This window comes from Gorilla gorilla, chromosome 22 (genome assembly GCF_029281585.2).
Source record: "Gorilla gorilla gorilla isolate KB3781 chromosome 22, NHGRI_mGorGor1-v2.1_pri, whole genome shotgun sequence".
NCBI classification, from domain to species: Eukaryota; Metazoa; Chordata; class Mammalia; order Primates; family Hominidae; genus Gorilla; species Gorilla gorilla.
In genome coordinates, this window is record NC_073246.2 from 43,624,190 (window position 1) to 43,651,927 (window position 27,738).

Genomic DNA, 27,738 nt, shown 5'->3' on the forward strand with positions numbered 1-27,738 from the left:
AGTACTTTGCTTTATTGACATCGAATGGAACTTCTTGTCCCTCACGCAGTCCACACAACAGTAAAGGCACAATGAGGCATATTAAAACATAGCCAGTTTCAACAGCTTGGATATTTCCTGCCATGGAAAAGTATCCTGCCCACAGATTCACATTAACATACATGGTACATTAATATCAATCTCTATCATATACCAGGCCACGGTACATGTTTGCACACAGGGTCACGTTCTGCAACAAACTTATTCTAGTAACAGTATTCAGAAGGCACCCTATGGGACACAGGTGACAGTGAAGTTACGAGGCTAGATGGCCACATCTTTTACATCCAAGAACCGCCCTGGGGCCACACCCCAAACTGCTGAGGTGTGGAGGCACGTCTGCAAAGCAGGTCAGAAACACTCCCCCCACACCCCAAAACACTATCCCTATCCCAAATCACCTAACAAAAATGAGAGCTGGAAAGGGCGCAGATGAGCAGTGCATCTACCTAGGTAATACTGTCTATGTCTAGGTAATACTATGTAATTTTATCTTCATACTGCGTGTGGAGATAAAAAACACAGTTTCTCCTGCACCTCTTCCCCAAGACTGGTGCACTCCAGCGACCTGAGGGGGCTCACCTCAGTCCCCAGGACTGAGGTTACAAAGGGAGAATTTTTTAATGACTCTTAGGCCTGTGGCTGTAGAGTTGCCACAACATCTTAGGCAACGAGAAACGAACGGCAGCTAGTACCATGTGGGCATGTGTGTGTGGTTGTCCACAAGGACTCACCAAAGTAACAGACTGGAATGGTTAAGAGCTGGCCACACATACGCCCCGCAAAGCTGGCTGCTACCATTCGTTCCTTGTTGCATAAAACATTGTTTTCAAAGCCAACCCCACTACTTAGTCATCATTTACAGACTAGACTATCCAATGTTATGAACATTTTTAACAGGTTTCAAGCAACAGCTGATAAGGTATTCATCTCTTAAGATATTTTATAAAACAATTCCATGGAAACTTTAAGACAGGCCTCTCTGCCCACCGTCATGTATGAAGATAAAAAACACAGTTTCCCCTGCACCTCTTCCCTGAAGACTGGTGAGCTCCAGCGACCCAAGGTGGCTCGCCTCAGGAGAGAGTGGATGCTTCCACGCCTGGGGCTTCATCACTGAGAGACCAGCCTCAGCGACCCATTAGGAGCACAACGAAATGATTCTGACCCACAGTCCCTTCAGACAGCAGGTGCCTAGATCGATGATGGAGCGGGCATGTGCACCTGAGCCAGCTTCACCTGGAGGGGACACTCCGGTCAGCGCAGCCGCCTCCTGATGGCACCATGTCACCTCTGCTTGGTTAACGTTTAGGTAAGCCACAACGGGGCCCCACGCAGGATCGTTCCATCCCCACGAGGAACACAGGACAGGACAAGAGCCCCACGTGGACCCCCGGTCTCCGCAGGCAGCCAGCTAGGTCTTGCTTCGCCGCAGGAGCGTGGCGGCGGGGCCATGGCCACCCTGGAACTTGAGGCTCTGCAGGTTGATGTGGGCCCCATGCCTGAGCAGAGTCTCCACCGTCTGTGCATGCCGGCCCTGGGCGGCCAGGTGCAGCGCGCTGAGCCCCTGCTCGTCGAACAGGTCAATGACATCGGCGCTGACCAACTCCTCCACCACCTCCGAGTGCCCGTGGGCGGCAGCCAGGTGCAGCGCCGTCTGGTTCAGGGGTCCCCGGGCCAGCACGTCGGCCTTCTCCTCGACAAGCAGCTTGACAGTGGCCAGGTGTCCGTGACGGGCAGCCAGGTGCAGAGCGGTGTAGCCGTCTGAGGTCACGGCCTCCTTGCCAGCGCCCCGATGCACGAGCAGCCTGGCAGTGCTCGTGTGCCCCGTCTCCGCGGCCACGTGCAGGGGTGTCTGTGCCAGCAGGCTGCAGACGTTGACGTCAGAGCACAGGTCGATGAGGATGCGGGCCACGCGGTAGTGCCCGCGCTGCGCGGCCAGGTGCAATGGCGTCCTCCCATCCAGCGTCTGGGCGTTCACACTCACCCCCGGCTGCTTGGCCAGCAGCTTGACGATGGGCAGGTGGCCCTGCCAGGCAGCGTAGTGCAGTGGCAGCCAGGCATCCTTGCCCTGCAGGCTCACATCCACGCCTCGGCGCAGCAGGATGCGCACGATATTCTCCTGCCCGTGCTGGCAGGCCACGTGCATGGGCGTCCGGCCCTCAAAGTCCACCTCGTTGACCGAGGCATTCTTCTCCAACAGCAGCCGTGTGCTAGACTCGTCCCCGTTCTGGGCTGCAAAGTGGAGGGCCGTCCACTGGTCCTCATCCTTGGCGTTGACACTGATCTTCCGCGCCAGCAGGAGCTCCACGACACCCCGCACCCTCCTCTCCACGGCCATGTGCAACGGGGTGGAGCCCCTACGGTTGGTCAGGTTGGGGTTGGCATTGTTGAGCAGCAGCCACTTGACGCACTCCTCTTGCCCGGCCTCCACCGCCAGGTGCAGCAGGCTGGCACCGCTGTCCAGCGCCAGGTCCACGTCCTGCGGCTGCAGGATCTTCATCAGTTTGCTGGTGTCCCCGGACACGATGGCATCCACAAGCTTCTTCTTCTGGACGTCTGTGGTGCCCAGATCTGCAGGGAGAGGAGAGGCAAAGGTCAGAGCGTGGCTGCACATCCAGGGACATGGCGTCTCTGGGAGCCTGGCTGTGGCGCTCAGGTGGAGGAGGGCCATGGCCTCCAGGCTGCTCGCTGGTCACCCGACTGTGTTTGAGCGTTGTCTGTGCCTCGTGATTAAGGTCAGTCCTAGCGGGAGCCCCGGGGCAGGCTGGCGAATGTCTCCCAGGTGCTCGTTAGTCGGTTTGCAAAATAAAACCCGCTCTCCCTGTCCTGCGGGGTGGTGAGCCCCTTGGTGCTTAGAGATGGCAGTGACTGCAAACAACCCTTCATTAAAGAAAGAAGGAAAAAGGGCACAGACTAAAAAGACCAGGCCAGAGCCCCCATTCGCCTGGAAGCCTTGGCACCTGCCACCCACAGACGCCCCAGGCCTAGCAGCCTGCAGAGATGGTGACTAGAGCTGGAAGGGGCTGCTCCAGCTCTTGCCCCACCTCGAAGTGGCACCTCCTGACCTGGGGAGGTTGAGTCGGAAGTTTTCTATGATAATCCTGAAGGGACCGAGCCTCTCGTTTCAGGAGGACGTTAGTCCAGCACTCAGGATGAAAAGTTGTATTTACCACAAAAATCCTACTGTAGTGCCTGGAATTCTGAAACCCTGCAACGAGACTTTCCTCCGCCCTCATGTGAAACGCACGGGGACTTGGAAGTCGGCGGTGGTAAGGTGTTAAGAAAACGGAACCCTCCCAGTCAGGCTTGGTGTTTGAACACTGGCACTCCAAGTGGAGCCAGTGAAGTAATTCTCTCTCGAGCATGAAGACAAGATGTCATTTCAGAGTATTAGACCCAAAGAGAATGTTCTAGAACGTACTTATCCATGGGAGATGGTGGTATTTCTTTCTGCTCAGTCTTAGACTTTGCCCTGACTCTCCTCCTCAACCCCATCACCCACTGCTTATCTGCCGTCGAACCAAGTCTTCCCCACTGTGTCCATGTAGCATTTCCTTAAAACAAGACACCCTCCTTTGCCCCCAGTATTCTAATCTAAAAATCCCGGGAAGTCTGTAAGATCCAGGAAAAGTCTTTGCCTCCAAGAGGATGTTCCCAGTCCACCAGGAAAAGCCAACTTCCCCTTCCCCCGAGATTGCAGCCTTGGCCCTCAGCCCCCGTGGCTGTAGCCCTGAGTGTAAATCCCTGTATCTTCCATCAGAGCTGCAGCCCCTTCAGGAACAGGGCAGGACCACATCTTACCCCTGCAGCTGGCAGAAAGGAGGCCAGAACAAGCACCAGGTCCAGCACCCTGGGGCAGGGATAGGAAAAAAAGCACCTTCCAAAAACAAAAGCCATCAAAATTAACATAAAAAGATAAGATTAGCTAAATGAGAAGTGCTCCTCCCTAACAGGTGGTTTGCAAAGGTGGCCTGGTGTTAAAACCTCCAAGGATAACCAACACATTACTAGGCCTGGACTACTGTGAACGGGGAGCCCACATATGCGAAGGCGTGGGTGTGTACCCAGCAGCGTCTGAGCAGAGGGTGTGGGACTGCCATGCCCGAGACAGGAGGCCCGCCAGGGAGTGGGGCTCGGCTCCTCGCCAGGCTCACTGCACTGGAGGGGGTTTCCAATCTGTAGACCTGAGGTCAGCCTCTACCCATAGCACTGGCACAGGCAAGACTGTTGCACAGACTGGTGATGTGGCCTGTTCCCCACACATGCTAAGTGACATAAGACGGAGCCAAATGCCCAACACACAAAATTAATTACTTCAGACAGAGAGAACACAAAGAAGAATTCTTGCTGGGTCAAGAAACTGTCCCCTTGATTCCGTTTAGCTTCTCACTGAGTCCAGTCAACTGTCCCGCCAAGCCCAGCATCTCTCGGGACACAGAGGCGTCCCCACTCACCGCTGGTTGAAGGTTCCCGCTCAAAGGACAGCGACAGCGATCCTCTGGAAGAGAAGGCGGAGTCCACCGAGGACACCCCCGAGAGCCTCTTCCCACTGCCGGACGATGGCAGCTTGGACTCAGAGGAGCTGCGGCTGAGCTCCTCGGGGCCCTCGACAGCCTGGGAAACTCCAGAGTCCAGCTGCGAGAGCAGCTCGGAGAGGCTGTAGTCGTTATCGAAGGTGGGGGCAGAGGCTCGCTTGAGCCTCGCAGACACGGGCACCACCTGCGAAGATGCAGAAGAGGGGGTGGGTGAAGACCCTGCCATACCCCGCATGGCCCGCCCATGACACAAACACAGAAGAGCAAGGTGGGCCACGGGAGGGAGGTGGGGGAGGAAAGGACGGACCCTGGAAGCAATGCAGATAACCTATTGGTCACCGAGCTCAGACCCCACATCGGCACAGCACTAGGGAGCTCAGACGCCATGTCCGCACAGCGCCGGGGAGCTCAGACCCCGCGCCCGCACAGCGCCGGGGAGCTCAGACTCTGCACCCGCACAGCTCTTGGGATGCTCAGACTCCGCATCCGCACAGAGCCAGGGAGCTCAAAGACTTGGAGCTACAAAGACTTGCGCCGGCCCCACCCAGCACAGAAACATCTTAAGGAAAGACAGACTTCATAAAAGTGCAAAATCCAGCCTCATGCAGCTCTGGATACCATCTGCTCAGTAACACTGCACAGAGCGTCACCCAGACAAAAGGCAGGCGGTGTCAAGCTGCAGAATGTGAAGCACGTATGGCGGGACACAGCTGCCCAGCACAGGCCAGCGCTCGCAGGAAACGAGAGGACAGACAGGAACTGGGCAGGACCCCCACACGTGGCCACAACTGCGACCTCCCCGTGGAGCCACGTGGGGCTGGCCTGGGGGCTGTGTGGGGACAAGGGAAAGGGGAAGGGCCCGGCTACAGGGATGAGGGGTGATCCAATCCGACATACACCGATGGGGCCTTTTAAAGAGTCTCGCTTCATGGACTGCAGGGGCAGCAGGTTTCTGGTGGGTAAGTGGAATCTGACAGGATTTCATGCTTCTTCCCTTCGGCACACCTATTTGCCCCAACTCCCCACCCTTTGTGGGACGGCTCGAGGTCCCGCACTGTTGCTGGGTGTACCGAGCCACCCCTACATGTTGGTTGACTTCTTTCCCTTATCAAGGCCCAGGTCTGCCTCTTTACCAGCAACTCCCGGGCACCTTTGCTCCCGGACTCACTGGCACACATGCACTTTATGTTGAGACAGTGGGCGCATATTCCTGATATACATGTTTCCTGATACCCTGAGCTCACACCAACAGCCTGGGATTAATTCCCCAACACCAGATAACACGTTATAAAGCTCACTTATCAGCTCTGCCTCACAGGTCTGCTCCAGTCTCATTACCTGAAAAGGTATTTAGCCAGCCCTGGCACTTGGAACTTCTTATCACATCTGAAATCACCTAGGTGGCACTCATCAGAGTACAGACCATTTATGGGCAGCTATAAAGGGACTGGATCCCCGAGACAGGGGTGCAAAGACACTCAGACACCAGCTCTCCCTCCCCGGCTGGGGCTGGGCCTTCTGATCCCCGTGGTCCACACACATCCAATGAGTGGCTATTTAGTGTCAGGGAAGCCCTTCCGCCACTCACACAGAATCAGACAGGAGGTGGGGCGGGGATGCAGTCGGGCAGGTGGACCTGAGCCCCCATGGGACCTACACTTCTAATGGAGCTGGGTGCGGGATGGGCTCAGAAGAGAGGGAGAGTGGTCCGGGCGGTGGGGGACTCTGCAAAGAGGAGTGGTTTGGAAACTCCTGCCTGGAAGCCAAGGAGACAAAAGACCCCTGTGGGAAGGACTCGTTACCTCGCTCCTGGGCTCCGGGGGGCTTTTCACATCCAGATCATGAGCAGTTTCTTTCACTTCATCATCAGGCTTTTCACACAGGTCCTCGGTTTCAGAAGTAATTTCTTGTGGGGAAGAAAGGGGACATGTCACTCGGATGATGACTTCTGCGTACACACGCGTTCCATATAAACGCGGGGCCCCCACGAGCTGGGGGATTTCTCACACGCCTCGGCCCAGCCTGAGCTCACCAGGCAAGCCCAGCGGCCCTACATGGACGATTTGCTGGCCAAACCCAGGCCCCCCATCGGTAATCATTTGAAGGCCTCACCAGACTCAAGGCAGAAGCCTTCCCCGGGGGAGCGCCACCTGCCAGTCACAGGGAGCAGAGCTGCCAGCACCTGGTGGATGAGCTCCCCATTCATCCCATTTCCTGCCGTAAGCTTTAAATGCAGCAGTTTCCATCTCATCAGGGTGACTTTCCTATGCCAGAGACACATCTGTCCCAGGAAGTCAACTCCTCAAGAGAAGGGCAACGCCGCCGGCCACCGGCAAGTCCCCGGGAAGAGCATGGCTGCACCTGAACTTCAGGCTCCCATACAGACTCCTCTGGGCAGCAAGCCCAGCCCTGGTGGGGAGCACGGGGCAGATGGTTGGAGGCGACTCAGTTCTAGCTGCCGTGGCCGAGCCGTGAGTACCAGAGGCCGCAGGCAGGTGCTGGGGCCAACCTATCTGTGCAGGGCTCATTTCGGCCCACCTGTTACACGCCTTGTTTCTCACCCAGGCCTGGTCCCTCACCCTGTCCTGTCTGTCACCTCTGTCTCCTGTGACACCCACAGAATGTGGCGGGGAGACCCCGGGGTGCTCACCTTGGAAGGTGGGCCTAACTCGCGGATCCCCCTGCCAGCACCGCTGCATGAGGCGTATCAGGTGGCTGCAGGCGCGCGGCCGGGCTCTGCACACGGGTGGCAGCTCGGGGCGGTGGCCCTTCACCACCTTCACCATGATGTGCAGGATGTTCTTCTCATCTGCCAAGGGAAGGATGCGAGTCAGGGGCTCTGCAGGGCTGGGTGGCAGCATCTCACCCTTGGGAGGAAATGACACACTCGCTGGGGGCCACAATGGGGCCATCCCCACACCACCCCAGAGAGACGGCTTCCCCCCCCCCGTTTCAAAGGCAGAGCTTCCTGTAACCCTCACCCTCATGGTGCGCCATGCTCTCTAGTTTCCTGGTTTTGAAATCGACCTCTTTCCCTGGGTTCTGATCTACCAGATGGAGTCAGTGTGTTTGGTCACAGAGCAGATCTTTCTAGGCATCCCATCCAAAGGAAGATGAGGTTCAAAGAAGAACAATATCTTATGAAGCTCATTCCATCAACAGCCCAAGCCAGCAAAGGGAATGAGGCTCACGCACCATGGAGGAGCCACAGCGTCCTACATCCACAGAGACCCAACTCTCTCTACAATGGCGAAGAAGTCTTCCTCAGTTCCAACTCCAATCCCAAGCTCAGGTCCCCAGCTGGCCTCCCCTGCAGGTGCACCAGGGCTGGGGTGTGTGGGAGGGCTCTTTCCCCTCAATTCACCATGTGGGGCCACACCTGTCCTTTCCAACTGCCTTCACTAGCATGCATGGGCTCTAGCTTATTATTATTATTATTATTGCCACAACTTCTACCCTGACTGGGAAGGGCCCAGGGTGACATCCAGTGGGCCAAGTTCTTTTTTCTGCTTAGCCTGGAACCCTCAAGGCGGACCCCAAGCTTCTTGTTCCCAACAGCCCTCTCTGCCCTCCAGATCCAAACACACCCACGCATGGAATGGCAGCTCTTTGGAGAGGCCATGTGCCTCAGCAGGTGTGGAAAATCAGCCGAGAATCACCCACGGCTGCCAGGATTCCATACAATGTTTTGCTCCACTTTCCCATTAAATCTTGTGCAATAAATATCGTAAGCGTTTAACAGGCTATTTCCATGATTATTCAGACTTCAAAACCAACAGCTCCTCTAAATAAAATGGAAGCGAACTGAAGTAAACACCCGGAATGTTTCCTGCTGCCAAGCACAGACTGGAAAAGCTGGGGAGAGGCCTTGTTCTCCTGCACCTTGAACCCCCTCCTACCCATTTTTGCCTGAGGTTGCCATTTTTTGAATTTGAAAAATCAGACCTTGGCGATGACCTTGAACAGTAGGATACGAATTATTCCCACATGATTAGCGTTCCAATAAGGGAACACTAGGCATATTCAGCAATAAAGCACAAGGGCTTGAGCCTTGACCTGTCCCCTGTGCCTAGCTTCGGGTATCACATCTATCAGACACTGCCTTATTTCACAAGCCTTCGGGCTGTAGGCCACTGTGCGGGAGAACGTACAGAAGGCAAGAAAGGCAACGGGCGGTCAGACAACACAGATGGCCACCGTCCAGCAGAGGCCTGGCAGGACGCGTTCCGTGCTTTCTACTGGCATTCTTTTAAAGCTGCCAAGATACTTGATCTTGCGATGCTGGAAGATCTCTTCTCACCAGCACTTTCCCATACATTGGCTCCTAGTCTGAGCCCCGACTAACAAGGGGCTAGGCCTTGACTCTCATCTTCATTTTTAGATATTTTCGGTCACACCACAAAATATCATGAGTAGCCCAGAAATGTCTTTAGAGGAAAAGGGAATCTGTCCAACAAAGCTAAAAAGTCCTGGATTTTTATGATAAGTAAGTCAAGGTGTGACAGCTTTGAGGATGGTGTTCGGAATGGTGGCTGCCTGGCTGGGGAAGCAAACACCACAGCTCTCAAGCTGGGCAGGGGTGCCGCTCCTGCAAGCAACTCCATGGCACTGAGCGGCTCTGGAGGTTGGCTGCGCAAGCACGTGGGTAACATGTAATGCTCCTGAACTGTATGCTTCACACGGCTGACATGCTAAGTTTTGTTATGTGTATTTTATTACTATTTTTTAAAAAAGTAAACAAAAAAGAATTAGCTGGAAATACCAGCACAGGCAAACCCCTGGAGACAGAAAGCACGTGAGTGGTTGCTGGGGCTTGAGCAGGAGGAAGGGAGAGGGACTGCAGAATGGCCATGGGCTTTGCCTTCTGGCATGATGAGAATGTTCTGGAATTAGACAGTGGTAACGCTTGTTCAACACTGCCAGTGTAGTTAATGTTACTGAATTATACACTTTAAATGGTTAACATGACCAATTTTATGTTATATATATTTTACTACCAAAAAAAACTAGCTGGCACCTAAAAACATTCCATTGAACAGGCCCCTTCAGATCTGTGTCTTTTCCTGCATGCAAATTACACCACAGAGCAGCACCTATGGGAGCATGGATCACAGGCTCTGTTTTAGGATAGAGAAAGGACAACAAGGTGTCCCCCCATTATTCCAGGAAAGACAAGCACATTACACCTCAAAGACAGGTCCACTCACCTGCAAACGGCTTCTTCTGTGTGAGCACGCCCCAGATGACGATGGCAAAGCTGGAAGAGAAACCAGGCACGTTAGCATCTGACAGCCAGAGACTCAAAGCCGAATGCACTCATGCACAGCAACAGGCGTGAAGAAACCTGTTCTGAAGCCTTCCAAAGACAGAGCCATGACACCGAGATATTTCTCCTGTTTTTAAAGAGAGAAAATTCTCTATAGTGAAGCCCAGCATGTTGATAGCTCAGATGTCAGACAGACTCAAGTAACTTCGCCAACTGGGCTACAATCTTCAGGCAGCTTGAGGGACTTCCAAAGAGGGTGCCACCCTATGCGGGGCGTGAGCTCCTGGGGAACAGCGCCTGTGTGCCTCACTGATATCTTCTCGCAAGCACCAGGCACAGAGCACCTGCGCAGGCATTTACTGAAGAAATGGATGAATGAATGATGGGCAACTCCCATGCCCTCCCCCAACAATGATTTCATTCTCTGAAAACACGCATTCTGGTTCTGATCAGCGTTCCTAACGTAGGCTTGCTGAGATTTCAGCGTTCCTAACAGAGGCTCACTGAGACTTCATCATTAGAGGGTTGTTAAAGAAAGTGTGCAGAAAACGTAGGAGACAACACAGCTGAACGCCCCAAAGCCTTTTTCGGGGGCTGCTTAGAAATATATAGATAATATGAGGGATACGTTCATGTACATTACTCTGGATACACCAAAAAAAGTGCCCAAACTGATTAAAAAAAAAAAAGAAAAGAAAAGAAAAACAGAAGTCCGAAAACTGAGCCTCCAAGGAGCACTGAGTTGGTGAGGGCTGTTTATAGACACCGAATTCACCATCGAAAATTAGTTCAAACGGCAGGTTCAAAAGCTGGAACTCCAAACTCTAAAATAAATGGAGAGGATCTCAATCTCCCCAAACTCTACAAGCTGTGACTAGTCTCCAAAGTGACACTTCCAGGCAACTCTCAGCTTAAAGCCCCAGCTAAGCACATGCACAATGGCCACTGTCAAACCAGTCAGCCTGGGCTGCTGGCGGTGGCAATGACCAAAAGGCAGGGCTCACATGCGGGGCCAGAGTCACAGTGCTGCTGGATAACAGCCACAATGGGAGGCTTAGTGCCTGCTCACACGCTCCCACCCACTTTTCTTCTCCAAGAAGTCTGTGTGATTAAGACCTTTACAATTTGAAAAAGGAAGGGACTAGGTGACTTGGGGATTGATCTCTGACCAACAAAGGTTAAGTGCCATGAAGAAGATGAGCTGCTCACCTCACAAAATCAGAGTGAATTTCGGAAAGCACAAACACACATGCGTACAGACCACTGAAAGCAGCAGGTTCTTCCAACAGACAAGCCATAAAGCCCACGGGTCATGAAATCACCAAGGCTCTGACAGGGCAGGGCTGTCAGCCTGGCCCAAATGTGGACCTGGGAACACCCTTCCTCCTTGGCCAGCAACACTCACAGCAAAGAAATCCCTGAACTCTACAAGCACCCACCCCTTCTATGTGGACTTAGCCCCCTTTCTGTTTGTTTGTTTTTTAGACAGGGTCGCGCTCTGTTGCCCAGGCTGGAATGCAGTGGTGCAATCATGACTTACTGCAATCTCCACCTCCCGGGCTCAAGCAATCCCCCCACCTCAGTCCTGAGTAGCGGGGACTACAGGTGCACGCCACCAAGCTGGGCTAATTTTTGTATTTTTTGTAGAGATGAGGTTTCACCATGTTGCCCAGGCTGGTCTCAAACTCCTGGGCTCAAGTAATCCTCCTGCCTCGGCCTCCCGCAGTGCTGGGATTACAGGCGTGAGTCACCGCGCCTGGCCTGAGCCCCATTTCTGACTGGCAGCAAGAGGCCTTTCTGAAAGCTGCAGCTCAGGGCATGAAGCATTGAGGTTGAGAGCCCCTGGCACCCACAGGGGATGGGGGGCGGCATGTCACACACCTGTATACATCGTGCTTGGTGTCGAAGAGCCGGCTCTTCTCCCTGATGCGCTCTGGAGGGAGGTAGGCGATTGTGCCAAACAGGCCATCCATGCTGAGGTCATGCGAGTGGGACAGCCCGTTGCACTTGGCCAGACCAAAATCAGAAATCTGCAACACAGCCATCAGAGTGGGGCTCATTAGCCTGCAACAGTGATATTTTATGATGCTTTATCAAAAGCTCCCTTCTGCAATCTCAGAGGGTGGGTGAGAGCTTTCCAGGAGCCCTAAGAGCCGTGTCTGTGCCTCTCCAGGTAGCCCTGCCCCAGGCAGGGAGGGAGACAGATTCTGGGGCAGAAGCAAGCCTGGAGGCATTAGCAGCAGCACATTTGACGGGCAGGTGAAAGAATCGTACTGTAAAGAAGGAGTTCTCTGGGACAGAACTCCAGAAGAATTAGAATCCACCTTCTGTAACGCATCATGTTTGCCATGGTGGTTGAGAGCCGGCTGAGCCGGCATAAAGGGAAAAAAACAAGCCTTCGAGGGTTCAGGTAAAGAGAGACACATGTGAAGACCAGGTCTGCTCCTAGGGAAGTCGGGGAGCCGGTTACGCAACCTGCCAGCTGGGGAGGCTGGCGGGCAAGTGGCTGCAAGTCCTTTAAAGGGAAACACAGAAACACACCTTCAGAAGCCCTTTAAACTTTAAAGCAAACAAAACACACGCCTCAGAGCCCCGTCCATCTGGAGTGTTTTGTGATCAGCAGACACTGGCTGGCTGCTTCAAACACATGTGTTCGAGTGAAGGTCTGATAAACACCTCTGCTGGCAGCGCCCGGGCCCCAAGGAGCACCGGCCACTCAGCTCCTCCAGGAATGCCCTCAACGTCCGCATTCAGGGGAGGCAGGTCTCAGGTCTCCTTCGGGCAAAGGTGACCTTGGAGCTCACTGGGGAGACTTCACAGACCCCCGGGTCTGACCTCTCTCGGGGGCATCCCCTTTCCTGCCAGTGTCCTACCCTCTCCAGTGTAACTCAGTCCCCTTTGAAGCTGCTGAAAACCGTATGTGGGATGAAGCCACAAGTCATCAGCATTAATGGGACTCTTGATCCAGGGGGAGTGCTGCTGTCAACTTTCCTTCAAGGCATATGGATTTTTTTAAAAACCCTTTTCATTAACTCTTGAGCTCCTCTCAAACACACCCATGGAGTGACAGAAAATGAGGCTGAGTCAGGCCTTAATTCTGGGCTGGCCATGCCCATGTGGTGAGCCAATAGGGCTGCTGTCATCAGCACCAAACAGCAGGGAGAATTTATGACCTGTGACTCGGGCTTCCAGGGATCCTGAGCACATCTGCAGGGAGGTGGGGGGAAGGCCTGCGAGCAGGGACCGGCCCTCCTTCTCTGCAGCCAGGAGCACCAGGACAAGGCCTCGACTCCAGCGGCTCTCACGTCCTCCCACTTCCATTTCTCCCAGGGCCTTCAGGCCTGCAACGCCCTTGAGAGCCACACTCTGCACTCCAGGGAAAGTGCCAGCTCCCCAGAGGAACGCCATCACCCGACCCTGCAAACCCCGGCGGCTGCTGGACGCTGGGACACAACAACGTGTCCTAACTCTCCAAATAGCTCCAGAGCACAGGAAGTTTCAGTTCAACAGTCATCAGTGGCTTGAAAGCCTTCAAATTCAGAAATGGGCTGAACAATGAGGACACATGGACAGAGGGAGGCGAACATCACACGCCGGGCCCTGTCGGTGCGTAGGGGAAGAGGGAAGGGAGAGCATTAGGACAAACACCTAATGCATGCGGGGCTTAAAACCTAGGTGATAACCTAGATGGTTGATGGGTGCAGCAAACCACCATGGCACATATATGCCTATGTAACAAACTGGCACATTCTGCACATGTATCCCGGAACTAAAAGTAAAATAAAAAATCATAATAAAAATAAAGAAAGCATCACACACTTTCTAGGCAATTCCTCCTCCCCCTGTATGGTTGAATGTAGGAAAAAAATATCTCCCTCCCACGGTTAGTTAAGGATCAGACTCACTGTTCTAATCTTGCCTGTACAAGTTAGCAGCTCCGTGGCCCTGGACTATTAGCCTCTCTGTGCCTGTTTCCTTTTTTCATAAAAGGAGGCAATAACAGTACCCATCCTGTAGCTTTGTTGTGAAAATTAAATGACATCTGAGATCATTAAGAAAGAAAAGAAAAGAAAAGAAAAAGGACGGGGGTGCAGAGATCTCAGCCCGGTGCTTCCCCAGGCCTGCAGCCTTTTCTCCTCCTGTCTTTGTCAGATAGAGCCAGCCACTCCAGACTATACTTGGTGAAAAGAAAACGAGCAGAAATTCTCTGTAAAACCTCTGGCAACAAAATGCAAGCTCGGAATTGAGAATTCTAGGAGGGTCACTGACCCTCTATGTTCTCCTCCCTCCATGTCTCGGACCCCGGGCCGGCTGCATTTCCCCTTCGCCCTTCCTCATCTTCCCACCCAAGCTGCCCCTCGCCCCGTGTCCTCAACAGCGAGCTACTGTGGCATCCACTCTGACCAGCAAATGCTTCAAGAGTTACAAACACTCTCATCAGCACCCGACTCTGCATCTCCAAGAGCTGAGGGCTCACAGCTGTCCCCAAGCACATGGCCCTTCAACTTCAAGGTCCAGCTGTCAAGACTAAGAAAGCAGCCTGCCAGGGCTTTGCTGCCTCTAAAAGAAAGACACAGCAGAACGTGACCCGCGTGTGACCCTTTGAAAAGCGTCTGTTTTGGGCTAACTGGACATATAAATGCAGCCTGAGATTTTAAACCAAGTTATTTCATTTTTAAGTTGAAATTGATTCCAACTAATATCTTAAGATTGGTATTTAGTATATTTAATGTTGAATAATATCAAGTATTAATTTGATACTGTTACTTTATATACTATTTATATTTATCTACTTTATGAAGCAGACAGTTGCTGTGATATTTTCAGTTTGAATCAAGCCCTGAGCACTGAGGTAGCCCATCTCAGAGGCAAATGGCAGCACTGGAATGGCAACTTAGGATCTAATTTCAGGATTCTAGATTACAGTTTTCCTGCATTGAATAACTGTCTACTGAGGACTGCCCAGAAGCCCAGTGGTCAGTCCATTCAAAGCTTCCACACTTTGTCTTCAGGAACAAAGGCGCTGACTCTCAGAACCCCGACACACACTCCCTGCTGCCCTCTATGCACACCAGTAGCTATTTTGCAGAAAAAATAAGTATGTCACGTAAAGGCATTTTTCTGTTTGTTTTTGGGCTTCTTGATGGTGACTAACATGCCTGATTAAGAAGGACGCCACACAAAAGCAATCTTTCCTGCGGCCTGTCAGGGTACACAGGGCCCTAAGATGTCCCGGGGCGCCACACAGAGATGTCCTGTCACTTCCTGGCCAGCACCCAGCGTGCCTTCGACAGCAGCCTCCCTGAGAAAGCAGTTCCAGGCAGCATCCGCCCCCTGCAGCTGTCCTGAAAGACAGGGAAGCCCTGCTGCCTGCTGCCCCTGCAGGAAGGCCCAGAGCTCTCTGCGTCTCTTGGGCTGTTTCCTTCACTTAAAGGCTCTGCTGCTGCCTGCCCCGACTCCTGAGGGCAGAAAAGCCCCACCCTGTGTGAAGGCCCAGCCCCAGGAGCACTCCCACCCCCTCCCACAGGGCTGCCTCTAGGCCCTGCCTGCGGGCCACACACCCTGCCCCCAAGTGACTGCTACGTGCAGTGGTCATTTGGTTTCTTTCATGTCAAGCACAGTGGCAGGCCAGGTGGAAATCAAGGTCTCCGCTCCGTGACTTACAGCCGGACGATCCTGGCTGCTAATTTACTCACTCTGAGCAGAGACTCAGCGAGAACCAGAGGCCACCGTCCACTCTGCACCTCTGCTCTGAGGATGAGGGCAGCTCCCGCAGGTGAAGCCTCTAACATGCCCTTTCCGGTATTTAGTGCATGTTGGACGGCAGAGCTTACTAGTCATTAGGGCCCCAGAGCCTGTGCTACCTAGAAACAAGCCCGTAAATGTTGGCGGGAATGGAGGGTCCACATGTGAGGCCCAGCCCTGCCCGTCACAGGAAACGGGAATCCCAGGGGTCCCAGAACATAAGCAGATGCGGGAAACCACCAGAGAGCCCATTCAAGCCAAATCATTTGATTTTTGTCTCCATTATCTCAATTTCCTACTTCACTTCACAGGACGGTGCTTCATCTTCTAGCTGAAATCTTATTACTGCGCAACACCTACCTAAGAGACAACTTATAATTACTGCCCGAAGTGAAAAATTGACCTCCTCACCACCGCCCTGGCTGAGCAAGGCACGCGAGATGCACTCGTCCGCAGAGTCTGGGCACAGGGAGCGGCCGTGCGCATGCCATACGGGCCACCGCTCCCGTCCCACCCAAGAGCTCAGGGGCAGGGCCGGGCCCTGAATTCAGGTCTCTCCTAATTAATGGTCAGGCCATCAGAGAGGCCTGGAAGTGCTGTGCCACCAGGAACAGTAGCACAGCCAAGCCAGGCAGGGGACTCCTCTGCTTGTCCCCTGCATGAACTACATGGATCCGGGCCATGGCTCTCGGCTCCTTCTCACTCCCAGGGCAGACACCAGTGTCATGTGGACCAGCATATCACGCTGGGCCTCCCAAGAGCTTGTGAACATCACCACGTGGGGAAAAACTACAACGCGCCAGGTGTAACCACCACATGTCAACGACAGTACAACCCTAGCCACGAAGGCCATCAAAGGAGATACAAGGAAATACAGCCCTGATGCAAAGGTGATGATGCTAACACCTGCCAAGGCCCAGAGGCAACACTGGTTTTCAGTTATATTATCTCTCTTACTTTTCTGTGTTTCAAAAACCTATCAGCGAAGCAAAAGCAAGCTCCAGCTCCCAGGCGTTGCACTAACGCAACACGCTGCCACTCCGCACTCTACGCAGGGGCAGACAGAGGCAACGAGCCCCTCCTCACAAGCCTCTTTCCGCAGCACTTTGAGGACCCCACTGCAGAGGACCCCCACATTCCCACCACCCCGAGCTCCTGAAAACACTGAGGGAAATGCGTCCCTTTGTTGCAGAGCCTGAGGTCTCGCAAGGACACACCTGGCCCACGGGCTGAATTCTAACCTGATTTCATAAGACCAAAACCCACAAACCCGTAATCTTTTTCCGGAATGAGTCATATGCCAAGATTTGGGGGAACAGCCCCCATGTTCACCAAGCCTACCCTCCAGCTACATGGCGTGTGGTTTTCATACCAACCAGGACAAGCTTAGGCTCCTGGAGTCCTCATGCTGCAAAAGGCCTCGGTTTCAAGCTCTTTCCTCCAAGAAGAACCACCTCCTCTTCCGCCCTTGTCCTGAACTCAGGGCTTGACCCTTTGATACCCTGCTCCCCAAGACACAGGCCCTCCCTGCCCAGCTCTCTCGGGCACCATGCGGCCCCCCACCTTGACGTGGTAGTGGGCATCCAGCAGGATGTTCGCGGGCTTGAGGTCCAGGTGCAGGAGTGGCGGGGCCATGCAGTGCAGGAAGTTCATGCCCACCGCCGTCTCGTGGATGATGCGGAACCGGAGATCCCATGGCAACGGCTCCGAGGCCAGCAGCTTTTCCAGGGAGCCCGTCTCCATGTACTCCATGACCAGGCCGACAGGTTCGCGGCAGATGCCATACACAGGCAGGATGTAGCGAAACTTGGCCATCTCCATCTTCTTGGCTTCTTCCAAAAGCTCCATGCGCTCCCTGAAAAAGTTCAAAGGCATGAAGAACACGCAATGGTCACTCAGCCACAAACATGGAACAGCACCCTGGCCAGAAGATGAACGGCTCCAGAGGGCTGAGCAAATGCCTCAAGTGCACACACATGGGGCACACTTCAATGTCACATCACGAATGCAGGGCTTTCCAGAGTCTCAGTCCTGAGGCTGCTGAAATGTACCTATGCATCACAGGGTTATCACAAGTGAGGAGGAGGGAAATTCTAATCGTTTTACAGGTAGCACTGATAACACATGTGGGGGGTCCACGTGTGTGAATAATTCTACAGGCAGCCATAAGCCAAGGCTTGGGGGTCTCAGAGACTGCAGGTGCAGGCCGATAATCCCTTCTCCTGGGAGGAGGGAAGAGAAGTTGAGGTTCCACTCAAGGTTGTAACTAGGCAACTAGGCCGGGCACGGTGGCTCATGCCTGTAATCCCAGCACTTTGACAGGCCAAGGCGGATGGATCACCTGAGGTCAGGAGTTCGAGACCAGCCTGGCCAACATAGTGGAACCCCCGTCTCTACTAAAAATACAAAAATTAGCCGGGCATGGTGGCAGATGCTTATAATCCCAGCTACTCAGGAGGCTGAGGCAGGAAAATCACTTGAACCAGGGAGGCAGAGGTTGCAGTGAGCTGAAATCATGCCACTGCACTCCAGCCTGGGCGACAAAGTAAAACTCCATCTCAAAAAAAAAAAAAAAGTTGTAACTAGTTATGTTCAAGGAACCCAACTCACCTTCTCCGTTTAAGCCCAATACCTGAGTTGGCCCAGTTATTCCTGAATCCAACCTCACACTCAAACTAATGAAACAGCATAGGTCCAAAGCATGGGGTTGCCAACGGCCAAATCCAACCAGCCATTTTTTAAAATAAAAAATATAGGCCGGGTGTGGTGGCTCATGCCTGTAATCCCAGCACTTTGGGAGGCCGAAACAGGCAGATCACAAGGTCAGGAGTTCGAGACCAGCCTGATCAACATGGTGAAACCCTGTCTCTACGAAAAATACAAAAATTAGCTGGGCGTGGTGGCGCCTGCCTGTAATCCCAGCTACTCAGGAGGCTGAAACAGGAGAATCACTTGAACCTGGGAGGCGGAGGTTACAGTGAGCCGAGATCGCGCCATTGCACGCCAGCCTGGGCGACACAGAGAGACTCCATAACAAAAAAAATAAATAAATAAAATATATATATATATATATATATAGAGAGAGAGAGAGAGAGAGAGAGAGAGAGAATGTAGTCAAATAGACATAACATAGTATTTATTATTTTAGCCATTCACAGGTGTACAATTCCCTGACATTACCCACATTCACAATGTGGTACAACCATCACCACTATCTACGCCCAAAACTTTTCCATCATCCTCAACAAAAATTCTGCACCCATTAACCAATAACTCCTTCCCTCATCCCCATCCTCAGTAACCTCTTTTCTACATTCTAGGCAAATTCATATAAGCATAAGCATATAAAATTTGCCCTTCTGTGTCTGGCTTACTTCATTAAGCATGTTTTCAGGGTCTATTCACACTGTAACATATATCAAAACTTCCTTTTCATGGCTGAATAATATTCTGCTGCACGAATGTACTGCGTTTTGTTCATCTGTTCGTGGGTGCAGGCCATTTCCACCTTTTGGCTCTCGTGGATAATGCTGCACATCTGCACACATTGGGGGAGAAACGCCTGGAGTCCTGGCTTTCAATTCTTTTCGATATATACCTAGGAGCAGAATTGCTTGGTCACATTCTATGTGTCACATTTTGAGAAACTGCCAAATGGTTGCCCACAGCGTGCCACCACCTTGTTTGTATAAATAAACTTTTACTGGAAGAAAGTCTCACTCATTCATTTAAACACTGGCTGTGGCTGCTTTTGCACTTCAAAGGGGAGAGGAGTCCTTGCAACAGAGGCCCTGCGGCCTGCAAAGCCTAAAATGTTGCCTCTCTAGGCCTTCGTGGAGAAAGTTGACCAACCTCTGGTCTAAGGTCACTTCCCTGGTGCAGCCTGTGTTTTCACAGACTAGAATCCCAGTGCAATGGTCTGTATTAGCATCATGGGTCAAAAGTCTCAGAATGCGTTCAGAGTAAGAGGCTGAATCCCACGGACGCACGTTGGCCATGCAGGATCGAGATCAGCAGACCCAAACACAGACATGGTAGAAAGCACCCAGGAAGCTGACTGGAATGCTGGTTCCCAGGCCTCACTCCTTGAGAATGCGTTCCAGGTTGGGGCTGGAAAATCTGTTTTTTTGTTTGTTTTTCTTTTTTGAAACAGAGTCTCGCTCTGTTGCCCAGGCTGGAGTACAGTGGCATGATCCTAGCTCACTGCAACCTCCACCTCCCAGGTTCAAGTGAGTCTCATGCCTCAGCCTCCAGGGTAGCTGGGATTACAGGTGTGCCACGCTCAGCTAATTTTTTGTATTTTTAGTAAAGATGGGATTTTGCTGTTTGCCAGGCTGGTCTTGAACTCCTAGGCTCAAGTGATTTGCCTGCCTCAGCTCCCAAAGTGCTAGGATTACAGGCATGAGTCACCGTGCCCAGCCAATCTGCTTTCTAATAATATAATAAGCTCCCTAAAGGAAATGTTCAGAACCACACTAGGAGAGATCCGACCTCCTATAGCAGGAAACCCAGCAGCTCCATGTCCACACACAGGCCACGCAAGGCAGCTGGCTGGGGTGGCCTCCAGACAATTCCCCCAGAATCCAGCGTCCAGCCCAAGTCCCTGCCTATAACCCAGTGTCTGCTGCCACAGCAGGGGGCTCTTCTGGAGCTCGGACACAGGCCTGCTCCTCCCAGTGACAAACCCGGGAGCAGGTGCTGGGAGATCACTCAGTGGCTCCCATTTCCTCGCCTGCTGGTGAATCCAAAACAGTGCTAACAGAACGCATCCATTTCTTAATGATCTGACCGCCCCTGCGAGAGTTCAGCCCCTCCTAGGCTTCCCTTACCATAGTGAAAACACTTTCCCTGCAGGAAAGGCCAGCAGGAAGCCCTGGATCCTACTGTTTAGCTCTTGCTGTGGAAATTCCCATACATCGGACAGGTACCAAAGGCTCGGAGATCTCAGCCTGTCTGCCCCCCCACAATGCAAGCCCTGCAGCTAGGGCTCTGCGTCTCAGGACATAGCCCACTGGTTCTCAATTAGAGGCAACTTCACCCCCCAAGAAACACTGGGCAACGTCTGGAGAGATTCTGGTTGTCACAACTAAACGATGCTACTGAACATCCTACAATGCATAAGACAGCCCCAAGGCTAAGAATTACTCAGCCCCAAATGCCAATGGTGCCAAGTTGAATAACCCCGATGTAAATCAAGTGAGTGCATTTTCAGCCAATAAACTACTACTGTCCAGAATCACCACTTCAGTACTCCCAGCACTCACCTGACCTATATTTTAAGCAGTTCTGTGTATTGTCAAGTGCTCACTTGAATCCACCATATGTCAGAACTAAGGACAAGAGGTCCCTTTCCCATCTTCATGGTGTTTACGTGTACCCTCTAAGGAAGAAGATGGAGAACTACCCCCAAAAGAGAAGTGTGGTTGAAAAATCTAAGCCTCTTGAAAGGAAGGTCCAGGGAGCTATGGAGAATCAAGAGAGATCCAAAGTCAGAAGTCAGCATAGGAAAGGGCCCCTGAGAGAATCGGGAAGGCTGAGACCTGCGCAGAGTCCAGGGGCACCCTGGAGGCCAGCAGAGCGGAGCAGTCGCTGTGGACCCCCTTGGGCTTGGCAAAGCAGAGAGGGGAAGCCAGCAGAGCACACACACTCTGTTGGAAGAATCTGCAGGACGGGTCCATTGACTGCATGTGGAGGAGAGAGGCTTGCAGGACCTCTCTGCAGCTGCACCAGGGGTCACTAGGCAGCTCTCTACGGTGGACGCGGGAGCACCCCAGGAGGAGCAGCTGGGGGTGTGGGGGGTGGGCAGGTCGAGTGTGTCTGAATACACTCAAGGAGCAAAGAATCCCACTGGCCTTGGGAACAAGTGAAGCAAGTATCAGGAATGAACGTGAAATTATTATGAGACAAAACTTAGGGGAGCACGGCCTGCTTTCCCAGCGCTCTGGTTAAATGACCAACTAATGGAAAACAAGATGCCCACCAGTGTGCAGTGCTAGCCTGTGGGGGTCCCTGGGCTGAGCTGAAAGCTGCCCCATCACCAGCATACCGTCGGCTGCTTCCTCCCTCCAGGGGAAATCCCTCTCCCTGCAGCCACAGGCTTGGGCCAGGCTCCGGGACCCATCAAGGGATGGGGGGGTGCAGATCAGATCGTGGGACTCTCAACCCTGTTCCCAGTCTCAATGAGCATTGGGAAAAAAGGAAGACGAGGGCCTGATGCCAATGTCAAGCGTCAGCTAAAATGAAACCGGTCACCAAAGAAGGAAAATGACACCTCTCAGCTCCCAGCCTTTCTCCTCCTCTGGGAACACCGGTTGGCTGAGGCCCTCATTTGTTATTTAAAGGAATACCAGCACAACTTCCAACCCGGCAACTGCCACTAACTTCCAAACCGTCGGACTGGGACATGGTACCAGCTGCTGCTTCTCTTTTATGTCTTGTTAAGAATCAGAGTTATGATTTGTCTGTTTCCGATTGCTCAAATGTGGCCAGCTTGCCGCCCCTCCCCTACTAGTGTGGCCTCCCTCATCCGGACACTCTGCCCCAGGGCGCTGGCGAAAGTCCTTCCATAGGACTCAGACCCACATCCACTGTGCAACGTGTGAGGCACACCCTCCTCGCCGGAGGGTTTTGAGGAAATGACAATTCGGGTGTTTAGAGGCCAGCCATTCACAAGGGTCATTTTTCCACATTAAGTAGACATTCTGAGAGTGAACTCTCTAAGCCAAAGCTGACTGATAATAAACACGTATTCTGAGAACAAAGTCAATCAAAGGAAGGCTGAGTAGCTTATTAAGTGGAAGCTCTGAGCCACTCCGCAAATAGTGTTTTCTTTTATTTGCCCAAAGGGCTTAATACATAAAACCCCAGTGACTTCTGATTGCAGAGTGAGCTCATTAGCGACTCTAACAGCTACGGGCTGGCAGCAGTGCACACCCCTCCCCAGCGCACCGAGTTCAGCAAGTACTTTACTCTCCCTGCCCTGGGCTCTTTCTGCAGAACGGAGACCCCATTTACCTTACTTTAAAAGAAACAACAAACAAACAAAAAAGGGCCACTGCTGCTAGTTGGCTCCCTAAAGCGGATCCCGACTAGAATCTCCTAACGGAGTCCACCCCAGCTTTGCACAACTGCCTGAAGGGAGCCCAGCACGACTTCCCCCTTCCATGGGCCACACATTTGAGGGCATTTTCTCGAGGAAAATCAGCTGTCCTGGAAAAAAAAGTCATTGTTTCCGTGGACAAAAGTGTCGTGACAGCATGATCCAAACTGGCTTGGGGTAGACAGGATTCCAGCCGAGGAAGGGGGTCCCGGGACCGCCCTGTGGGAGATCTGAGGCCCAGGAGTGGGGGTGGGGCGGCTCCCTTGCCTACCAGCCTGGATTTCGCTCAGAAGCACCAGCATGTCCTCAGAAACTTTCCACACTGTTTACCATCCAGTAACCACAGGGCCAAAACCCACGCGACCCCTCCTTCCAGCCCCTCTCCAGGTGCTCCCTAGGCGCACATCTGGGAAACTCCAGCGGCTTTAGGAAGCTCCAGCCCTTCTGGGGTCGGGTGTCGCCCGGCGGCATTTGCAATTCAATAAGCCTGAAAGGGCCTCTTTGCAACAAGCTGCAAGAAGAGGCTTTTCTGATCAGGGAGGTTAAGAAGTGCTCAGGTACTCGAAGCACAGAAAGAACCCACCAATTGCTTTTGAGCAATGGCACTATTTTTTTTAAAACATTTTTTTCTCCTAAGCAGTGTTTCTGGCTTATTTTAATGATTCTGGCTTATTCTGATGACCACACAAAAGGAACTGTAGATTTATTACTATTATCATTATTTTAACATGTGGAGAGATGCCGAATCCAGCCTAGGTGCTGGGGTGGCGGCCAGGGAGCACAGAACATCGCACAGTCACATTCGCACCATCTCCAAATCGCATTTCTTACTGTTGACAGTGAAGTCAATGTTTCTGGGTTGACCAGAAGCCCCTCTCGTCGGTGTTAATTAAAACACAACCTAAAAACTGTGCCTTGTTCCAAGTGCAGCTACGCTTAGGCACAGTTCAGTGGGGGTGGCGTCCTATTCCCCTCTCCTTCGCTGCTGGTGAAAGCGTTGCTAATTCTGCTTCCACGCAGGAATGGGAAAAGCCCCCCCTCCCCCGCAAAAGTGTCCTGGGTCCTGTTTTGGGTTCCACATGAAAAATATCTGGGCATTAATTAGGATTAACTTGGGGTTCAACTTTTTAAAGATACGGTGAGTAGCACTTACATGAATTCGGTTTTCTCCTCATTTAGGGCTAGCCAAAGTGTATTTCGCCCTCCCAGGGAGGGCAATGGAGTAGCGAGAAATACAAGAAATATCATCACACCAATCATCTCTAAAAGGAACTTCCTAAAGAAGTCCCAAGGTTCTTCTCCAGGCTCAGAAATTCCGAAGACCTGTGGACCAAGCCAGCTGCGGTTTCCCCTGCAAGCACGCATCCTGGAAAGGGGGAAAGAACGGCCCCGGGACATGGTCTTGTGCAAGCGGAGAAGCAATAAACGGAGGGAAAAGTGAGAAGCAGGGAGGTGGGGGAGACGGTGAGACCGCTCAGGTAACAAAGAGCTCCGAAGGAGAAACCTAGCAACTACCTTCGGGAAAATGCAGCCGGAAAATGTGTTTCATCATCTGTTAGCTGATGCCTCTCAGCGAGGCCTTCTGCACACCAATCCAATTATGTTCCCAGGGAGCCTCGGAGGGGTTCCCACACAGCTATTTTTAAAACTGACAAGAAACGGGCTTGTCCAATTGTCAGCTCTGTTGTTACAAACCTGGGGTTTGCTCAGGCTCGCCCCGACCAGCCGGGGCTGAATGTGGCAGGAGCGTCTCCCAGCCGGCGCCCCGCAGGCACTGGCTTCTTCTGAGCATCCCCTTAGCTGGGGGCTGGTAGGGGAGGAACGGGGCCTTTGGGATCACTTTATTCTCTCCAAACTGGTCACAGCACCCATCCCTACACCCCACCCTAGGCCCTGTGACCCCCACAATGAGGGTCAGCCAGGGAGGCCAGCTGCCTCTCCAAAGCCACCCCACAGGACCCTCCGAGGCACCGAGCCCCATGATGAAGGTAATCTCAGATCAATGGGGTGTCACCTGTGAACTCCCAGGAGGGCCCCTTGGCAGGCACTTCCTGTCCCTGGGAGCCTCGCTAAGTGTCTGGGGGCTGGGCGGCCCCCCAACCTTTCCTGCACAGAAAAGCAAGCTCACATGGCCTGGCGCAGCCTGCTCATCAAAGACGCCCCGAGCAGGTGCTGTGGCCAAGGGCTGGCTAAAGGCCAGGCCCAGGGGAGCTGCAGGGAGCCAGGAGACCCCAGACCACCTTGAGAGGCAAGCAGCGTTGGCCAGTGAAAATCAGCCTCACCTGCACCTGTACCTGTGGTGGCTCCTATGTAACAAGTGGAATAGACCCTCACTGACCCCCAGCAGCCTGGAAGAGGCCCAGACCCATGTGTCAGGGGTGAGAGGGGCTGTCCCTCCGAGAAGAGAAGCAAGACTTAGGCAGAAGGGGTACAGGGCCGGGGGCTGCACACAAAGACCCTAGGAAAATCCTATCCCCCAATTCAGGGAACATCTTGCAAATATGAGGGGCTGGGGTGGGAGGCAGCTCGTCAGAAAAGCACTGAGAAATGTGGCAGGGCAAGTGGCACAGCAACTACTTCAAGGCCTAGGTACAACCTTGTGAGACTGCAATGCAACCAGCTCCTGGAGCACAGTGGGACTGATGTACATTCCTAACAAGAACCTCAAGCTCAATACAGTCAATAATTAACCTAAAGGAATCAGCTTCACAAAGAGCCGGGGTTTGACCAACTTCTCAGAAAGATCAGCCACTGCTGCACATGGCAAAGCCCCAACCTACTCTACCAGGCCCAGCAGAGCACAGGAGGTGAAATGCTTCCTGCTAGGTGATGCTGACCTCGACCTAGCCACCTGACATGCCACCACCTGTCTGCTTTGGGCAGGGTAGGAAAGGCTTCCAGTTAAAGTACAAAACACTTTTCAACCAAGCTATGCAATATCCTAAGTGATCCACCTCAAGTGGAGAAAGCCTCCCTCCAACCAGGCCACCCAAGAAATAAGGGACTGGTCGCTAGAACTAACAGAAGATCCTAAGGATGTGAGCTGGTGAGTCAGTCCAGGTAGGTGCTTGTTTACTTTGCTCTTCCAATACAAGAAAGTGGTGTGAAAATTTTCGCTGATGATTAAAGCTCACACACATCCCCAAGAGATGAAACGAATGCCCCTATGGAGAGGGTTCCCTTTCAGAACCTAACCACTGGCTGGTATTCAAAGTGGTTTGGATTTCATCAAAATAACCACAGCACCCCTCCTGACCTGAGAAGTTCCCAGAATCTGAGGCAGGGGAGAAAAAGTGCACAGCCTGGGCCAGCATCTCACCTTTGAACTAGTGGTGATTTGATGACACTCGTCACCACTCTACTGATGTTTCCAAGAAACACTGGATTTGAGGGTTACGGCAAAAAGCCACCACTATCTCTGCTGTGTAGTCTCCTAGCCAAGGACGAAAATGCAAAGGGAGAGGACAGGCCTCTCATCCACAGAGGCGTCACAGTCACGGCATGGGGCTGCAGCACGCACTGCCACCCCAGACACCGGCATCACAACGATTCTGCAGAAAAGCTGGGGCTTAGCGGCCCCATCACTCAATCAGCCGAGCATTCGAAACCAGGTCTGCCAGGCAGCAAAGGCTAAATGGTATTTTAAAAAGGTGTCGCTTCCGAGTGTATGTGTTCAAGGAATCTCCAGGTAAAATATAAGCATAGCTTCCATGTAGAATGTAAGCTTCATTAAAGGATAAGTAATTAAAATGTGCTAAATTGAGCCTTACATATAAACCATCAGAATCAACTGTAAACAGTGAAATCTACAACAACAAAGAGGTACTGTTCAAGAACATTCTCCCTACCTCTCAAATTATGCACAGACGACAACCGACCCACCGAATTTAACACGGGCGGCTCTGCGTCCTTCCCATTCGTCTTTGTTACCTTGAACACTCCTGCTAGGTAGGTACTGGCAGGTTCCATTCTGACTTTTGGACTGGGAAACTGGGGTGCAGGAGGGCCCCATGGCACGGCCACAGAACTTGAATGCAAGGCCCTTCCCTAGCGGTTCGGTCTCGAAATTAAGTCAGCTAAAACGAGACTGTGCGGCGAGGAAGCGCTGGGCGGACGATCAACACCCCGGACCCCGTGCCGGACCCCACTGCCAGGCCCAAGCCCCGGAGCTCCAACGCGCAAGCGCCGGGCGCCCGGGAAGCCTCGCCCGAGCCAAGCCGAAGCTTCCGACCGAAATAATTACTGTCTTACACCAATTTGTGTTCCAACGTAAATTACTAAGTAAGTCGAACGGAGGCTAACTCCACTCACAAAGCCCAGAGGCCCACATGGCAATTTTTCTAAGCCCTGCGCAGACCGCAGCGCCCCGGTGGGTCCCGGGAGGGCCGGACGCGCCTCCCAAGGGCGCGGGTCCGAGGCGCAAGGCGAGCTGGAGACCCCGAAAAACCAGGGCCACTCGGGGAGTGTCAGGAAGCACGACTGGGTGCCTTAGGACGTCCGGGCAGACGCGGCCCCCGAGGAGCCCCAGAGGAGCCGCCTGACCCGGCCCCGACGTGCGCGATCAAGCCCGGGCTCGCCAAAGCCCCCGCGCCTCTCCGGCCGGGACAGGCCGAGTGGACATTGTCGGAGCCCCGCGGCCTCGCCGGCAATTGGTTTCCCCCCCGAAGCTGCTCCGGGGGTGAGTTCGGGAGAGAGAGGCAGGACTCCGGGACCAGAGCACCCCGACCCCGGCCCCGGCCCGGGCCCCAGCCGCCCCAGCGCCCCGCCCGGGCCGCTCACCTGTCGTCGACGTGCAGGCTGGGCGAGCACTTGATGGCCAGCCAGGTCTTCCAGTGGACATGGCGCACCTTGTACACCTGCCCGAAGCCGCCCGAGCCCACCTTCTCCCAGCCCGTGAACTCGCCCGCGTCGAAGGTGCGCAGCAGCCCCAGGACCCATGGGGTCCCGCTGTCGCCCTCCATCGCGCGCGTCTAGCCAGCGCCGCGGCGGCTGCCCAGGTGCCCAGGTGCGCGCTCCGCCCTGTTACGTCACTTCCGTAGGTCGCCCCGCCC

At 53.3% G+C, this 27,738-nt stretch overlaps 1 protein-coding gene across 1 annotated transcript; it reads right to left on the reverse strand.

Annotated features, from left to right (window-relative positions):
• Positions 1–27,738, reverse strand: RIPK4 (receptor interacting serine/threonine kinase 4). The gene is made up of 8 exons (XM_031005087.3): positions 27,467–27,738; positions 17,152–17,443; positions 11,725–11,873; positions 9,785–9,834; positions 7,228–7,386; positions 6,380–6,483; positions 4,497–4,761; positions 1–2,613 (listed from the first exon to the last, which is right to left on the reverse strand). The coding sequence occupies exons 1-8, from the start codon at positions 27,646–27,648 to the stop codon at positions 1,454–1,456; spliced, it is 2,361 nt and encodes a 786-aa protein (XP_030860947.2). The 5' UTR covers positions 27,649–27,738; the 3' UTR covers positions 1–1,453.

Bases quoted from the DNA above. Each gene is read 5' to 3' on its own strand.
- RIPK4 (XM_031005087.3), bottom strand. From the start codon at position 27,648: ATGGAGGGCGACAGCGGGACCCCATGGGTCCTGGGGCTGCTGCGCACC. The intron at 11,874-17,151 runs GTGGGGGGCCGC...GCTGTGTTGCAG, and splicing joins ATGCCCACTACCACGTCAAG to ATTTCTGATTTTGGTCTGGC. The intron at 6,484-7,227 runs GTGAGCACCCCG...CTTCCCCACAAG, and splicing joins AGTTAGGCCCACCTTCCAAG to AAATTACTTCTGAAACCGAG.